The sequence below is a fragment of the Coturnix japonica genome, chromosome 5 (genome assembly GCF_054131305.1).
Source record: "Coturnix japonica strain WE chromosome 5, WE-NBRP24, whole genome shotgun sequence".
NCBI lineage: Eukaryota > Metazoa > Chordata > Aves > Galliformes > Phasianidae > Coturnix > Coturnix japonica.
This window is the reverse complement of record NC_140667.1, coordinates 16,800,538-16,815,967: the sequence shown is the minus strand read 5'-3', so window position 1 is coordinate 16,815,967 and position 15,430 is coordinate 16,800,538. Positions and strand designations below refer to the sequence as shown.

The 15,430-nt window shown below is 39.1% G+C and overlaps 1 protein-coding gene across 16 annotated transcripts in view; it reads left to right on the top strand.

The window, feature by feature from the left end:
• The window catches only part of TUB (TUB bipartite transcription factor), a 114,622-nt gene that overhangs the window by 86,062 nt on the left and 13,130 nt on the right, over positions 1-15,430 (top strand). For 7 of the 16 annotated variants that reach the window (XR_014947072.1, XM_085550171.1, XM_015864098.3 and 4 more), the window contains exon 4: positions 14,328-14,495. Coding sequence is in view for 13 of the 16 variants with exons in the window: in XM_085550171.1 (XP_085406297.1) it covers positions 14,328-14,495 (168 nt within the window). In the remaining 3 variants the exon portion in view is untranslated. Of the gene's footprint in view, positions 1-6,125; positions 6,264-14,327; positions 14,496-15,430 lie in introns of all 16 variants that reach the window. The other 9 variants (XR_014947070.1, XM_085550168.1, XM_015864096.3 and 6 more) reach the window with 2 other exon arrangements.

Here is a 15,430-nt window from a genome sequence, read left to right as displayed (position 1 = left end):
TGTAATGTTGTACTGTACCATTTACTGGAATATTTACTAATCTCTTCTTGAATCTCCTGATTTTCTCTGAACCCTTTCAGTATTTAGCAAGGTATCAGAGAAGCAAAAGTAATCTTTTTCATATTCATCTGAAGAATCTGTCATTCTTTGGGGGTTAGCGGTCTTTGTAATAAGCTGTGCCATTAGCAAAAGCCAACTTAGGAGAATTTGGTTACTTAGTATAGTGTTTTATCGCCTTATAAAATCCTTTGTTAGGAACATTACTCTTGAAAATATTACAAGAACTCTGAAAGCATCCTTTTTTGGTGTGGTCTTCTCTGGGAATGTGCTTAGTGTTTGCATGATACAGTTAGGTTCTGATGACCGGTTTTAACTACAGTATTCAGCTTCAGGGTTGGTACTTTTTTTTCCCCCCTTCAATGAATACATTTGTATGTGGGAGTGTCGGATGCATGAGACAGCTGGGCTGTTTCTAAAGAACTATTCTGCTCTTTTCCGTTCATTTGTTTCTGTTCTAGGCATGCAGATTTTAAGTTAAGAATGACTCTTTGATGGGAGTTGAAGGTCTGCTGAATGAACTACATTGCTCGGATGAACACATTTGTTAAGTCAATTCCTGTACAGCAAATACTGCAAAAAGAACACTTTACACCTACCGTCCTCCTCTACTCTTCTTTCCTTGTATTAATTCTATGCAGCACAAAAGCACTGGTTGATTTCAAAATATAATTGGATGCCTATTTGGAGATATCTCTGTGGTACTTTGCAAAAAGTAGGTCAGAGAACATCTCAGAATTGCTGAGATCTTAGGCTTTCTGCACTGAGAAATTCTCTTTCAAACACTGCCATTGCTTATTTTGTTGCAGTTATCTTTGCTACAGTGGTTCTCTGATGAGCAACTCTATTCTGGAATAAAAACCGATTTCATTCCAGAATTATCATCAGAGTAGAGTAAAAAAAGTCAAGATCATTTTTGTTCTGGAAGAAAACATTGGCCTGGGGAGCTCTTTGTAGGTAGATAGCATGGAACAATGTATTTTACTACTTAAACTGATTGTGAATTCTTTCTGTATAAGCAGCCTTTATCATTAGGTAAGAATTTTCAGATTCTGCAGCTTATAAATAAGTTCCATGTTGAAGTATATCCCTTTAAACCTTTTGGTTACTGTCATACTAGCTTATTAACTAGTAACAGCAGAATAATGTGAGTTATCTGCAAGAACTGAGATGAATTTGGCTGAACAGGCCAACCTGAGATCAAATGAATCCTTGACATTCTAGTCCGTGAGTGGAGTTAGTCCAGTTAGTCTGAGCTGGGGTACAAGCCAGTTTGCCACATTTCCCACTACTTGCCAAACAGTGTCTGTAGATCAAGTAGGACCAGAAATTGTTTTGGGAACAGAACCTCTTGCTTTATAATCTTTGCCCTTAGGAATTTAGGCATACTAGTAGAAATACTTTAATGGCATCATTTCTAGATTAAGTCCAGAACAAAACTGACTGTGGAGGGAGCAGGAAGTCTGCATGTAAAATGAGCATAGTGGCCTTTTCCGTGGCACTGAATTGAATGTATTGATATTATTTTGGGGGCGCGCCTGTAGGTTAGGTAGGTCTGCCTGCCATTTCAAGCAGTAATTCTCCTTCCATTAATTTCCGTGATGTTTAGCTCCAGTTTATTACAAACAAAGCCTGTTTTTCTTGTAGTACTAAATAGAACTTCATTACTTCATCATTAAAAATAGCTGAATAAGAACATGTGTTGAAATTAAGCATAGATTGTATATAGAAGATAACAATCATTTTTTCAGTGGAATAAGCTTAATCCTTCATTGCTTTCTCCTTCTTGGGACCTTCTTTATTTTCAGTTCAGTGCCCTTCAGAAAGCAAATTGCTATCTGCTTTTTTAAAGCTTTTATTAAACATTGTTTGCCATTCTGTAGCGCCTTGCAGTTACATCTACTTGTTTGTTTTCATGTATCTCTACACCCCTTATTTTGAAGCTTTTGTTCAATACACTGTGGCACTGACACAATGTGGCACTGCAAAATTCTGCTATGACTGTAGCTCTTCTCAGTCTGGATTGCAAATACAGACACAAACCAAGTAACATGCAGAGATACATGGTTTACTGCAACAATTTAATTACATTATTTAATCACATTTAATGCAAATGATGAAAGCCCGTTTTTACAAGGAAGAGTAATTTTATTTCTATGAACATGGTGAATTTCCACCAGGGAGAGATTTTTCTTTTCACAGCAGTGAGGAAAGCAGAGATTTGAATGTGTGCCAGATATGCTTTCATTAATATTACCGTATTTTGTTGCAGCTGTGGCTTTTTTTTTTTTTTTTTCCTAAAGACTTGGAATTAAAATTGTTTTCCATTAGAAACCCTCTGAACAATTTTCATGTCAACTTCCAATTTAGAGATTTTGATTAACCATGTGCTAAAAAGCAAAGTAGATTCCTTATTTTCCTTTTCTGGCATTTGCCAGCACGTCTAGATAAAATGGTTGTGTCGTGTGTTGAACAGCAGATGTCAGGTAAAAGGCACAGCTTTGGACTGCTAAGTTTGACATGACATTCTGACCTTCTGTCATAAAGGGTGAGAGACAGTTTTTTGATGAATACCAAGCTGTCAACTTACAAGTGAATGTCAATTAACCATTTAAAACAAACAAAAAAAAAAAAACCCAAAAACCCGTATTTAGGCATTCATCAGAACCGTGCGTTGCATCCTTGTATTTCACTGACCTTGAAATGAGGTGTTAGTTTATTTTTTTTTTAAGACAGCCAGGAGCATTATATGGACAAGGCTATTAATATTGAGAGATCCGGCAGCACTCCAAGTATCGTGTGGGCAAAACACCTAACTTCCAATAAGCATATATTCTGAAATCTCCCTTGCAGCTGCAGTCTCTTTACCCTTCATCCTTTGAAGCATCTTCTTGATGTATTACCAGTCATTATCATTCTAGTACATTCCCAAAATAGATGAGCTAACCCTGTAGCTGCAGAGAACAGAAGGCTGCAAGTGGTTTAGAGGTCTCTGTGTGTTTCTTGGTACTAGAAGTTTTGAGAAGGTTTCAAGACAGCTGAGGGAAACTTCCTGGAAAGCACCCTTCTGTTCCTACTAGAAATACATTTCCTTGTTGCATTTTGATGTTGGGAAGCAGCAGCAGCTGCCTAAAGGAACAGGGAGTCTGCTTGTGAAAGTGAGCCCAGCACCACCAGTGCCCTCACAAATGGGAACCCATCCCACAGGCTCCAAATCCAACAGCATCCTCAGCAGTCCCAGATGCAGCAAGGAATGAACTGGGGTTCCTCAAGCACCAGCATGTCCTCATGTACCCTTGTTCTTTTTCTCAGCCTTTTCACATTGAGCTTCAATTACAAGTATTTTCACCTTTGTAAAATCAGGTTGATAATGCACCGTTATTCAGGGATGAAACTGCAATAGGCAAACAGATAGCAATGTCTACAGCATGTAATGCTGGCACATATATGGTTTAAATTTTCCTTTTTCATCCATTATATTTGAAAGTTCTGTTTACCGTATGCAGCAGTGACGTTGTATATTCTAAATGGCTGCTGCTGCAGCAAAATTTTGCATTATAGGTTAAAGTAATGGAGGTATTTCCTACTCTGGCCTTTGAAGCACCCATCACGGTACTTATAATCAGATATCTTTCACTGGAACTTATGGGACAAAATGAATTCAAAAAGCCTTAGGCTTTTTTTTGTTTAATCAAAGGACAGCTGACTAGACAGTGAAGATAAGTCTAACTTTTCAATGTACAATGTCAGAACATTTCATCCCTTGCTTATTAATCATTGCTTTGGGCTAAGTAGATGATGCTTCATCTGAATGAATGAATGTAGTCATATTTAAAAGGGAACTGACTAGTCATTGAGTGCTGGTGTATGGGAAATCACAGCTTGAACCACTGATTAATTAGCTGAGGCAAGTGTTGGGTCAGCTGTGGGAGCACAGGTGAAAATAATCTAGCTGTGCTCTGGAAGGGGTGGGCACTCCACCTCCTCTGAGACCTCATTTAAGGGCTGACCACCACTGAGGCAGCATCTCTTGGAGATTGCTCCCCATTGGAGACTGCCTCAGCTATCCGGTCAGGGCATCGACATTGGTGAGTTTTCTTTACTAATAATCTTTGACTATCACCATCTTGGTCAGTATCTTTATATTAGCCACCTTTACAGCTGGTCATTTGTAAAATAATGAAGTTCGATTATAAGGAGGATTATTATCTTTAAAATAATGGAAAGAACATACCCTCATTTTTATAGACTGACTGAGCTTCAAATGCAGGACAGATTGCTGGGATGACCAATCCTGCTTATTTAAAGACTGTGCATCAGGGACACTTTGCTTCCCTGCTTAGTCCAAGGCTGCCATGCCTGTGGACATAGGATGCCACGCTGTCTTGTATGGGCCACTTTCCCTGACATTCTGTGCATTTGTTCCCCAGTTTGTCTTGTTCACTTTTGCAGTGTTCTGTGATGCTCAGCAAGGAGACCGCAGTCTTGAGATTTGTTTGATAAAAGACAGGAGTGAGGAACTGGGCAATGCCAAGCTGTTTATTTAAGCTATTAATCACTCACACCTCTGCCAATTTCGCCTGCACACTCTGTGAAACTTGGACTTTTCCTCTGTGTAATGAAAAGAGTGTGGGTTCAGTAAGTGCTCCAGATGATCCTTGTGCTATGGATGTAATATTCTTCATACAGGATTGCTGTACTGAGGAGAGCAGCTCTGGGGTTGTAAGGTGCATTCACACAGACATGGCTGATTCCATCTTGCACCTCTGAGAATCTCCTTGTGTTTGCTTCTGTTTCTCTTCGTGTGCATGGAGGATGTGGTGAACAGAAAAGTTGCCTCAGAGACCAGAAACCTGGGAAGAATTTCCCTTTTCAAAGGGACAGCTGGCTGTCCCTGTGTCATGGGGCATCACTAGCCCTTCTGGGGCCTTAGAAAGTTTGCCAGGGATGTTTTTACCTAAATTTATAGGTAGCCAGTTTGTTCCAGTTAGGTTCCTTTGAGCATTTTTATTTGTTCATTTATTTTTAAGAGAATGATTCAGTTTTGGGAGTAAGAAATGGTGGGAGGCCCAAGAGTCAAGGTGAGATTCCTGTGGGGTAAACCAGTCACCTCGTAAAGCTGGGGGTTTAGCAATTAACAGCAACCAGCAGCTGATGCCAATGTTTCTTAGTGCCTGCCTACAGGTTATTTTGCTTGGGGTGTGAGGTTTGATGATTTCTTTATACATTTCACAGTTATGATTGTTTTTATGCCTCTCTACCTTGGTGATACTTGAATTCAAGGCTCTGCCTGGCCAAAAGAAAGAGATACTGTGTGTGTTGCTTTGCACAGGTTGAAATATTGACCTCAAAGCATGTCATGCTTGTAGAAAGTAATAAAGCCTCTTTTTACTTTGAAAGCATCTAACGGGATGTGAATTATGCTGATGTTCATAGTTCATGCCAAGCATAATATGCTGAGACTTCAAGAAATTAATTTGCATGGTGCAAACTAGGAGTCTAATTTCAGCTTTGTCTATAGTTTCTCCATAAGGTGCCTGGTTGTTTTAGTTATCATACTGTGGTACTGACAGTTGTGCAAGATGTTTCTTTGAAAAGAAAACCAGTGATTTCTTGTTTATTGTTCTAGGATGTAGCTTTAAACATAGACACTACGACGTCTAAATGAAGCTCTTTTGCCTTCGTGCTGCCACTGTTTGTGATCAGTATGGCAGACTTTAGGATGAGGAAATGGTCTTCCTACAATAGCTCAGCAATACATTAATATTCTGATATTATTTTTGGCCTGAAAGCTAGCAGCTAGCATGTCATTGGAAAGAGGGAGAAGGTTAAGAAGTACATCCCAGTTAACTTAACGCTTCCAGTTTTTTACTGTAACTTTGCAATTTCTCATTTATTTGATTCTCCTCCTTGCATGATTTATCTGCAATACTAATTTCTGCTATGTCTGCTTATATCTGTATGCCTTCTCTGAATTCTCAGTACATTCTCTCTTCTCTCTCTCAATTTGTTTCTCTCTTTTTTTCTCTCTCTTTTTCTTTTTCATGGGGTACCCTGAATCTCTCAAGCAGTACAGGAGGCCGAACAGGAAGATGTAAAGGTGGTAGTGGATGCCCAAGCTCCGAAGTCAACTAAAAAAGCCAAGGCAGCATCTGCGAGCTGTCAGACTGGCAGTGCCAGAAAGGAGAAAAAAGGGAAACACAAAGGTTAGCTGCATGCTGCTGAATGCCAGATGTTAACTGACTGCATCAATACCTTTCTTCTTCCTCCTTATTTTTGTTTTGTTTAGTTTCTATGAAGATCAGTGCCTGAAAGGGATTTATTGAAGTTTTTATGAGGTTGGGAAATGCAGATGACTTGGACCTGTGTGTGGGAAGGAGGGCTGAATGTGTAAACCACGTCTGTTCCAAAGGAGCACATTTGTTCAAATTCTAGATGGGTAAAATAATCCTGATGAAATTCATGTTTTTCCTGCAGTGTTAAAGAAATGACAACCATCTCACACCGGTATGATTTTTCTCTGTCTGTCTGTGTGCGCTGTAATTTGGAGGAGCAGCGTTCAGTTGCAGTCATTCTAAGACTGTCACTGATGTTTAAATGCTGCACAAATTTGAGGTTAAAAGTGAGCATTTTGAAAATTAAATTTGACAAAACCAAGATAATATCTAAGGAATTCTTCATGTTGTTACTTCAGGATTAATCTGTCCTAACTGGTAAACTTAGGTGGGGTGTTTGTCTGAAAAAAAAAATTGTTTGCAATGAGTTTGCAATGATTTTGGGTAAGATATTGATAATGACAGAAGTGTAGGTAATATAATAAATATATCCAAAAGATTTTTCATGTATGCACACACGTACACAAAAGAGAGATTCTTGTACCATAATATGCAGGGGTTTTTCTTTGACAGCTGATGACTAATGAAATTAATAAATACCTTCCCACTAGTGTGAAGTTCTTGGTAAGGCTATTGTAAAACTGTTATGCCTAGACTATACTGTATTCCCATCTTACATTTTCCTGCAGTCTCTCTATGTTATGTCTCTTTATATTAAGAATGTAGTGCCTGTTGTCGACAAGTCTACTTAACGATAATAATGACTAGCAAAGGTAATTACTGAGGTCAGAGTATGAAGCCTTATCTACAGGGATTTTTCAGGACCTGAGCCTACCTTATCAAAATCCATTAAACCACGCTGCAGCCTAATTCTTGAGATGTGAATCTTCAGCTTCTTTATATCATCCCTCTGGGACTGGGTTAGTCAGGTTTCAGAGACTGGCCCTGAGGTAAAGAGTTTATTCGCTTATTAATTTGTAAGAAAGGTGATGTTTGTCTCGTCAATACCTAAGAATAAATAATAAATAAAAGACAAGGGTAAATTTAACTCTGTGTAAAAACTGTTGCAAAATGAAGTCAGCAGAAAGCTAATATTTCTGAGCTTAGCATAAAAAGTAACTCCACCCCAGCACAGGAATACAGATGCCAAGTTTTATTCTGAAGCAGGTTTCACTGAAGAATAAAATTTCTCTTACTGGTTTAAAAGAGAGCCTTCCTGAGGCTGCAGTTGAGCACTGTCCGGAGTAATACTTATATTATTCCTACTGCATAGCCTTGAGGCTCTGTTTCACCTCATAGTGCCTGTTTGAGATGTCTGTGTACGTACAGAACTTAAAGTATTGTTCTGGTCAGATACAGTAGGCTTAATTTGGGAAATCTGCATTGTGTAGGTCCAGTGTATGTTTATGTGATTAAATTTGCACGTTTTCTGATTGGTTTTCTCCTGAATTCTTGTTGGTTATGTAGTTAGCAGAATCTTCATAATCTCCTCCATTGCTGTCAGCTGCTTGAAGAGAGTTTTGTGTTTGGTGTTGTGTGATATTTGAAGGATGGAGGGGAGGAGCTTGTCCACTTGTTAACATTTAAGCAATCCAGGTCTGTTCCATGCTGTAACTTTTACATGTCCTGCAAGTGAACATGATGGTTGCTGAGGGGTGAATGCACTTTTGCTTGGTATGATAGCATTTTAAAGGTTTCTGTTAGTATTTAGTTATAGTATTACTTTTCTGAGTGCAGCTGAGCTCTTTGTGCTTGAATAAAAAAAAGCCTTTGGACTAGATCCTATGAATACTAAGCTAATTCAGACCAAGAATCATTGAATTATACATGAATAGCTCTTGCAGCTGTAATGTAATGATCCTACTCTAGTCTTAGATGTGTAATGCTTTTTTAAGTGGCTCAAAGAAGATGAAACTATGATCAGAACAATGTGCTAAAGATAAACTCGAGGGAAGCAGTAGGTTTAATGAGGTTACGCTGACACAGGGCAAGAGAAGGATGTGGCTAATTGCTCGTATAGAGCTGGTGGTTGCTGCTGTGTGAGGGTTCACTGTGTTTTGTAACTCTGATGGGTAGTGTAGCCTTTAACAACTTTCTCTAGATTTCTGATTGCTTACTGATATTTCTCTCTTGATGATGTATCCCAAATATACTGTGCCTGTTTTTAAAAAGAAACAGAGTTTCTATGGGAAAAAGACTGAAAATGTAGTGAATTAATTGCATTTTGTAGTGGTATTTCTGAAAGGCTGGGTGTCCAAGTTTACTGTTGGACATAATATTTGGTATTGGGAAAAAGGCAAAAAGTGATGCAAATGAATACATAAAGTTGTGGAAATAATGGGTTGAACTCTGTGATGCAAGGAAGGACTGCATAAGGATATTAGTGAGCCGCAGAAAACAAGTAGTGCAAACAAGTAGAAACAATTGCAAGTACTAAACAAGTACCTATGAAAAACATGCACCCAGCATGGGATGCAAATACAAGGCCAGAACATCTTTAAATCCCAAATGCTGAGATTATTCATTCCAAATTGAGATTGTGCAGTTATGCGTTGTAATGTGAAGTGGTTTGGTTGTTGGGTTTTTCTTGTTTGTTTACTTCACAAACCTACACTGAGAAAATAGAAAAGTGCTTCTGTAGCTTTTTGCAGTCAATCATGCAGAAGTGAATTGGGAGGATAAAAGGAACCTTTATCAATATAAAAAACAAACAAACATGCAAAGCCAGAACATAATTCAAAGTGGAATCTGATATGAACATTCATAATTCATTCCAGGAGGATTTGTTTCTAACTGAACCCATTGTAGATAGAACATGTTAGCATGTTCTAGGAAACATTATGCTTATTGCACGTATGATGGTCAGAAAGCAGATGAGAAGCTCTGACACACAGTGCTTTTTCTGCCAGGATAACTGTTTCGTGTTTTGATTTCATTTACTTCTTCCATGTTTATTTCCTCTCTTTCACGCCTGTCCGTCTGTTTTGATTTGTGCATCCTGTCCCATTTTTTTTATGTAACAAGAAACTACATTAGTGCTGGCCAACTCAGAAAGTAGCACCATTTGTTGGATAAAAAGCATTATTTCTCACCATAGCACTTACTCTGATGTGAATAAAAGAGCTTATGTAGAGTAGATTTATCTTGGCTTCCTGTGCATTAAAGAGAAGGGGTTGTAGGAGGAGCAAATGAGTTTCCACTTAGAAAAACCCTGCTGTTACCAGATTTGACAAACCTTAGAAGCTATGATTTAGGAACACACAGATTTAACTGTGATGAAATCCAGCTACAGTTATCTAGATTTCATCAGTGTGAACGTAGAGGTTGCTGCTTGAGTGCTTGCTGTTGATGACCTGATGTGATGTTAGCAATAGGCCTTCCTTTGACTGAAGTTTAGACTTGATCACCTCCGGGCTCCCTTACTAAAACAAACAAACAAAAAAAAAAAAAAAGAACCAAAACATTTATATGTATCAATTTCCTTGCCAACAAATACTTTTGTGATTTTGGTTGCTTTTTTTCCCTGTTTTTTATTTCTGGTAGTTCCAGGTTTCCTCTGAGACACGACAGTGTCAAAGTTTTCCACAAGGTTGTCACTGAAGTGAGTTGCTTCAGTAACAGGGTTGTTTCAGTCTCCCTCTTTCTTCCCTGCCCTTCTTTGTAGTTGCCTAGAGGGTAATATAGAGAATTCCTTTTCTTCTTAACAGATATTCAAGGACATGTCCATAAGTTTTTCTCTACATTACCCTTGGGAAGAAAAATGTAGAAAGCCCTGCATCTAGCTATAAACACTTTATTTTTAGCACAGCCCACTCAGCTCGTCTTTCCTGACACTCTTCTTAAACTGGAAACTTAAAGCTGTGGACATGAGTTGTTTGCTTTTATTGCTCTGTGAACCGTCCTTCTAGCAGGTGGGTGGAAGGACAAGGAGGCAGTGAGGCAAAGAATGAGAACAAAAGGAAAAGGATCCACCTCAAGTATCACAACTGTGCAGGCTTGAAAGTACTTTCAGATATTAGGCAGGTGATGATAAATCTGTCTTTTGAACTATGACTGGACAAAATACACAAACATATATTAAAAAAATGTGTGTGCTTGCATTTAATACCACTGCATATAAGTACATTGCACATACATATATAACTACAATAATGCATGTGCACACACACAAATGTTACATAGTTAATCCTGTGTTTGCCATGAACCATCTACGGCATCAAATTTATCTGCTGCTTCCCCCCCATCTCTCCCCCCTCAGCCCCCCCGCAAATATTTTAATACTGTGGAAGTTATATTTTTTTTCTCTCTCTCTGCCCAGCTACATCTTCCATTGCTTTCAATGGGATCACCAGCAGAACCATTTGTAATGCTTAATAACATACTCTACCAGTGATGCATGCTTTAGAATGCTGGAATTGATTTTTCTTTTCTAAAAGGGTGCCCTGCCAGGGTACCCTTTGTCCTACTGCCTAATAATACGTGATATTCTTGACAGCACGGGATGTGAGTGCTGATGTTCTGCAGGCATCAGAAAGCAGCAGTCTCTGCTGCTGTCAGGGGCAGTTCTTTTGCTGCAGATATTGATCTGCTTGGAAGAAGAATAATTAGGGTATTTTGTTCCTTTTGAAACAGGTTCTCAAAGTCAGGTTTTGAGCATCCAAAACATAATCAGATTTAGATGTACATAAGGGATGAGCATCTTGTTCAATTCATGTGTGCTTAATGCTTGACATTGTAAATGTTATGGTAAGATCCACCCTTTGGTCATTTTAATGATGGTTAATATGAATAGAGCTGTTTCAAGTACTGCAGTGGATCCAAGCAGCTCTCTGTTCTAAAATACCTTTGCTGTAGTACTTATCCTGAAATAACTCATAGTCAGCAAAGCTGCTGTTCTGCTCACTGCCATGTTATCCCTGCAGCATTAGGAATTACACTGTTCAACATAAAATTTGTCCCTGCTAGCTAGGAATGTTTCTGTTGCCTAACTTGGTATGTAAATATTTAGATGTTTAGATGTTTAGAAACAAAGTTTCCTTTGTTACTGCTTTTCTCAGGTTCAGTGCTTAGTTCACTGCAGTCGTTGGTTTGTGCTTAATATTTTTCAGTACTACCAACGACCTGATGAAAATCACAGAATTGTAGGGGTTGGAAGGAACCTCTACAGGTCATCGAGTCCAACTGTCCTACCAAAGTTTTCTGTACCTTTCATTATTTTTAATGTTTGTTTTCAACCTCTTGTTTGATTTGACTTACGCTGGGTGAGATTAAAGTGTGGGTATCTGCAACACCCATATCACACTGTGTAAGTTAGACTTACACAGTTTCCTAAGAGAAGTGTCAACAGAAAATATGTTGAAAAGAGGTCTTCTCTGTTTTGGGACTGATGCCTTTCCAGTCAAAACTTTGAGAATTTAAATCATGGCTGGCAAAGCTTGCTGAATAAACACAGCTTTGTGTTGTAAAGACCTGTGAAACAGCAATCTGTTTGACCAGTGTATGGGAAATCACAGCTTGAACCTCTGATTAATTAGCTGAGGCAAGTGTTGGGTCAGCTGTGGGAGCACAGGTGAGAGTAATCTAGCTGTGCTCTGGAAGGGGTGGGCTTCAACTCCACCTCCTCTGAGACCTCATTTAAGGGCTGACCACCACTGAGGCAGCATCTCTTGGAGATCGCTCCCCATTGGAGACTGCCTCGGCTATCCAGTCAAGGCATTGACATTGGTGAGTTTTCTTTACTGATAACCTTTGACTATTTATCACCATCTTGGTCAACATCTTTATATTAGCCACTTTTACAGACCAGTGAACTAGAATTCATTCAGACAGCATGCATTTTGGTACAGCTGGATGCAGGATTTATATTTGTTTTTCAGTAATGTAGTATTTAAGTAACAAAGCACATGGGGAGCACTTGTGGCTTGGCAGACTGTCCTAGGAAACAGCACCCCCTGAAAGATGAAAATCAAGGTGAGATGAGCTCTGTTCTTATGCAGGAAATGGCATGGAAGGCCACAAGTAAACTAGTGGCACTCTAGGCTTCAGAGAGGAAACTTTCAGAGAATTTGGAATTGTTTGAAAAGTGGAGGACAAGAGAACAGGCAGTGACACAGAAAGTTTAGTTCATTTCACTGATCAAGGATAAGGTTGAGAGGTGCGTTGAGGACTGACTTCTGAAGGGACAAGGTACTTGATCATGTAGAATGTGTGTTCTTTAACAGATGTTGTAAAAGTAATCAAGTAGCAGGAACTCATTAGGCCTGTTCAGACTGAGTCACACATGGTGACATGCACCACACATGGAGGACAATGCACCACAAGAGCAATGGCAATGGGGTTGCAGTGCACTCTGTGTCACATGGAGCACCTGAAACTCTTACCTTGCCAAGGTGATAGAAACATTTCCTTTGGCTTTATTTATACTCCCCAAGTTGGAGGGACTGATTGTTTATTTGTTGTTTGTTTTACTATATATATGCCAGAACTTACAGATTGGTGCAGAGTTTGTCATAAGGTTCTGTGTGATGCAGCAGAGTCGATTCCTTCTGACCTTGAAATCTGACTGTGGAAAATGTTGGTCACACCTCCTCTTGTTTTGTCTCTCTCTTTTTCCATCTAACCTGGAAGTTTTTAAATACTTGTGTGGTGTTTGACTGCATCTTGTTAGGTGGTAACACAGTCAAGTGCTGTTACTGAGGGGGTGGACCACTTTTTTTTTCCACTTATGCTTCACACTGCAGTGACAGTGACATCAGGTACGGCAGCGTACACTTAAGCATGCTAATATATCATCCAGTTACCTTGTAATGCAAGTTGACAGCTACTGGCAAGGGAGGTGTAATGGTAATCTTGGAGACTTCTGCTACAGATAACAGTTTGAAAACACCCCAGACCCTAACAGTTCATTCTTAGAAGATTCATTCAGCTCTGTTTGGTCTGAGGAGCAGCATATTCTTATACTGACCTAGCTCTTTGTAATGCTTTCTAAATAAAGTCTTTAAAACAGCAGCAGTGCAAAGGGTTATGTTATTTACTATACCTGTAATTGATTTTAGTGTTTTTTTTTAATTGGTGTAGAAATGCATTTTTATATAGCTAGTTTAGTAATTTATGCCAGCACAAAATCTTCACTAAGAGCTGAAGTATGTTTGCAGTCTGATGTTTCAACCTACTGTCCTGAAGCAAGAAGTTAGTTAGCATATGATAAGAACACCCCCCACACACTCCATATTTTCATTCTTACATCTTCAGAGGCAACTGACAGCAGCCATGAAATAAAGAGAACAAGAACTCAGAATGACAGTATGGCTGAAGCTGGAAGGTGCCTTGTGCACTGTTGCCCAGATATCCAGCCTGATTGCAAGTGTCTCTAAGAACAGAGATTGCAAGGGATATTTATCTTCATACACTTTCATTCTGGCTTTCTAGCTGTATGACAGTTTACTGATTCGGTAAGTGTATTTAGGCTTGTTAGTCTGATCTTCCTGTTGTATATGCAGCTAGTTCTGCAGGTGAATTTTCTAGGTTTCTTGGTTCTTAATGGGATTCTTCACGTTTTATGGGGAACATGGAAGAATCTGGAACTTAGGTTTATTTCCAAACCAGTTGTATCCCCCTAGGAGAACTCCATCTGTTATTCGTCTTTCTTTTCCATTTGATTTCTGTTCTGTTTTTGGTGAATGGGTACGTTGCCTTCAGGGTGAGGAGGGTAACAGTGAAATTCTGATCACCTCTTGGACATTCAAAAGCACAGCATATGGGAAGTGAGGCTTTTACCTCTGACACAATTTTAGTCTTGCTTAAGTCTAGAAAGTATTATTAAATATGAGCCTCTGACCTTTGTTTCCTAGAAGGATGCTTTTTATAAGGAAGTGATTCTCTTTTCAGTAATTTCTTGACACAATGACAACTAAGGCTGTTGCTGTTGTCTGACAGGAATTGATGGCCCAGCTGCTTTTCAAGATGATGTTCAGAAAGCAGGAAGTCAAGTGCAGATTCTCACTGTTGGGCAGTCTAGCCATGATGAAGATGATGGAGAGAAAATGGCTACTGGCCAACAACAGCAAAGCAAACAGGATCTTAAAACAGCAATGCAGAAGAAGGGTAAGTAGCTGAAGCCATCTTCAGATTCTCATTGCTTGTTTTATTTATGCTGATTCCTTTTATTATTCTCATGCTCAGCCCTAGTCTAAGCAGAGATTGATATTTTTCCTTTCAGGCTCTGTTCCATTATGTCTCTAAAAATAATGAAGTTCTCTCTTGTCCCAAGGAACAAATGCTCCCCAGGCTCTCAGAACTATGATATTCCCATCTGCAGTACAGTGTGGCTATTAAAGCACCAAGCAGATGCTAATGCTCACATCCATCTGTTACTTTTTGATATTTTATGGCTCTGGAAATCACGTATGTGACAGCTGATGAAGAGTATGGAATAACGACATTTGAACTAGAATATTAGTCTTAATAGTGCTGTTGGTTAAACTCTGTTCATGGTTTCACAACGCGTGTTCATGCTTGGAGAGTTGAAAATTACAGTACTGCATTCTGCAGCATTTGTCCCACGTTGTCCTGAAATGCTCTCACTTCTTTGGTTTTTCTTTTCCTAAAGGCACACGTGATTTAGGAGATAGATTGTGTATGTATGAATTCATGCATCTGTGCTTTCCTTCCTGCAGTGTTATTATCTTTTGTTAAACATTATCCGTAGGAAGGAAAAAATCCTAAAATCTTCACAGAGCTTTATCTGAAAGCATTTATTTAGGAGTTCTTTTTCAGTGTATGGCTTTTGAGGCTATGATGGCTTGAGCCAAGCGTACTCTGATGCTTTAAGAATAAAGTCCTTGTGTATAAAGAGCAAAATGTAAGTGCAAACTCGACTCATCTAGAATAGACTATTCATATCTAAATGCATGCTTCTTGTCTGCAGCACAGTTCTCACTAAGGTTCATTTTTTCTGGGACATTACTTTGCAGATGTGAGCAACTTCAACTGAAACGGGCATATTTTATCCAAGTGGGGCACTTCCTGGGCATTTGAGT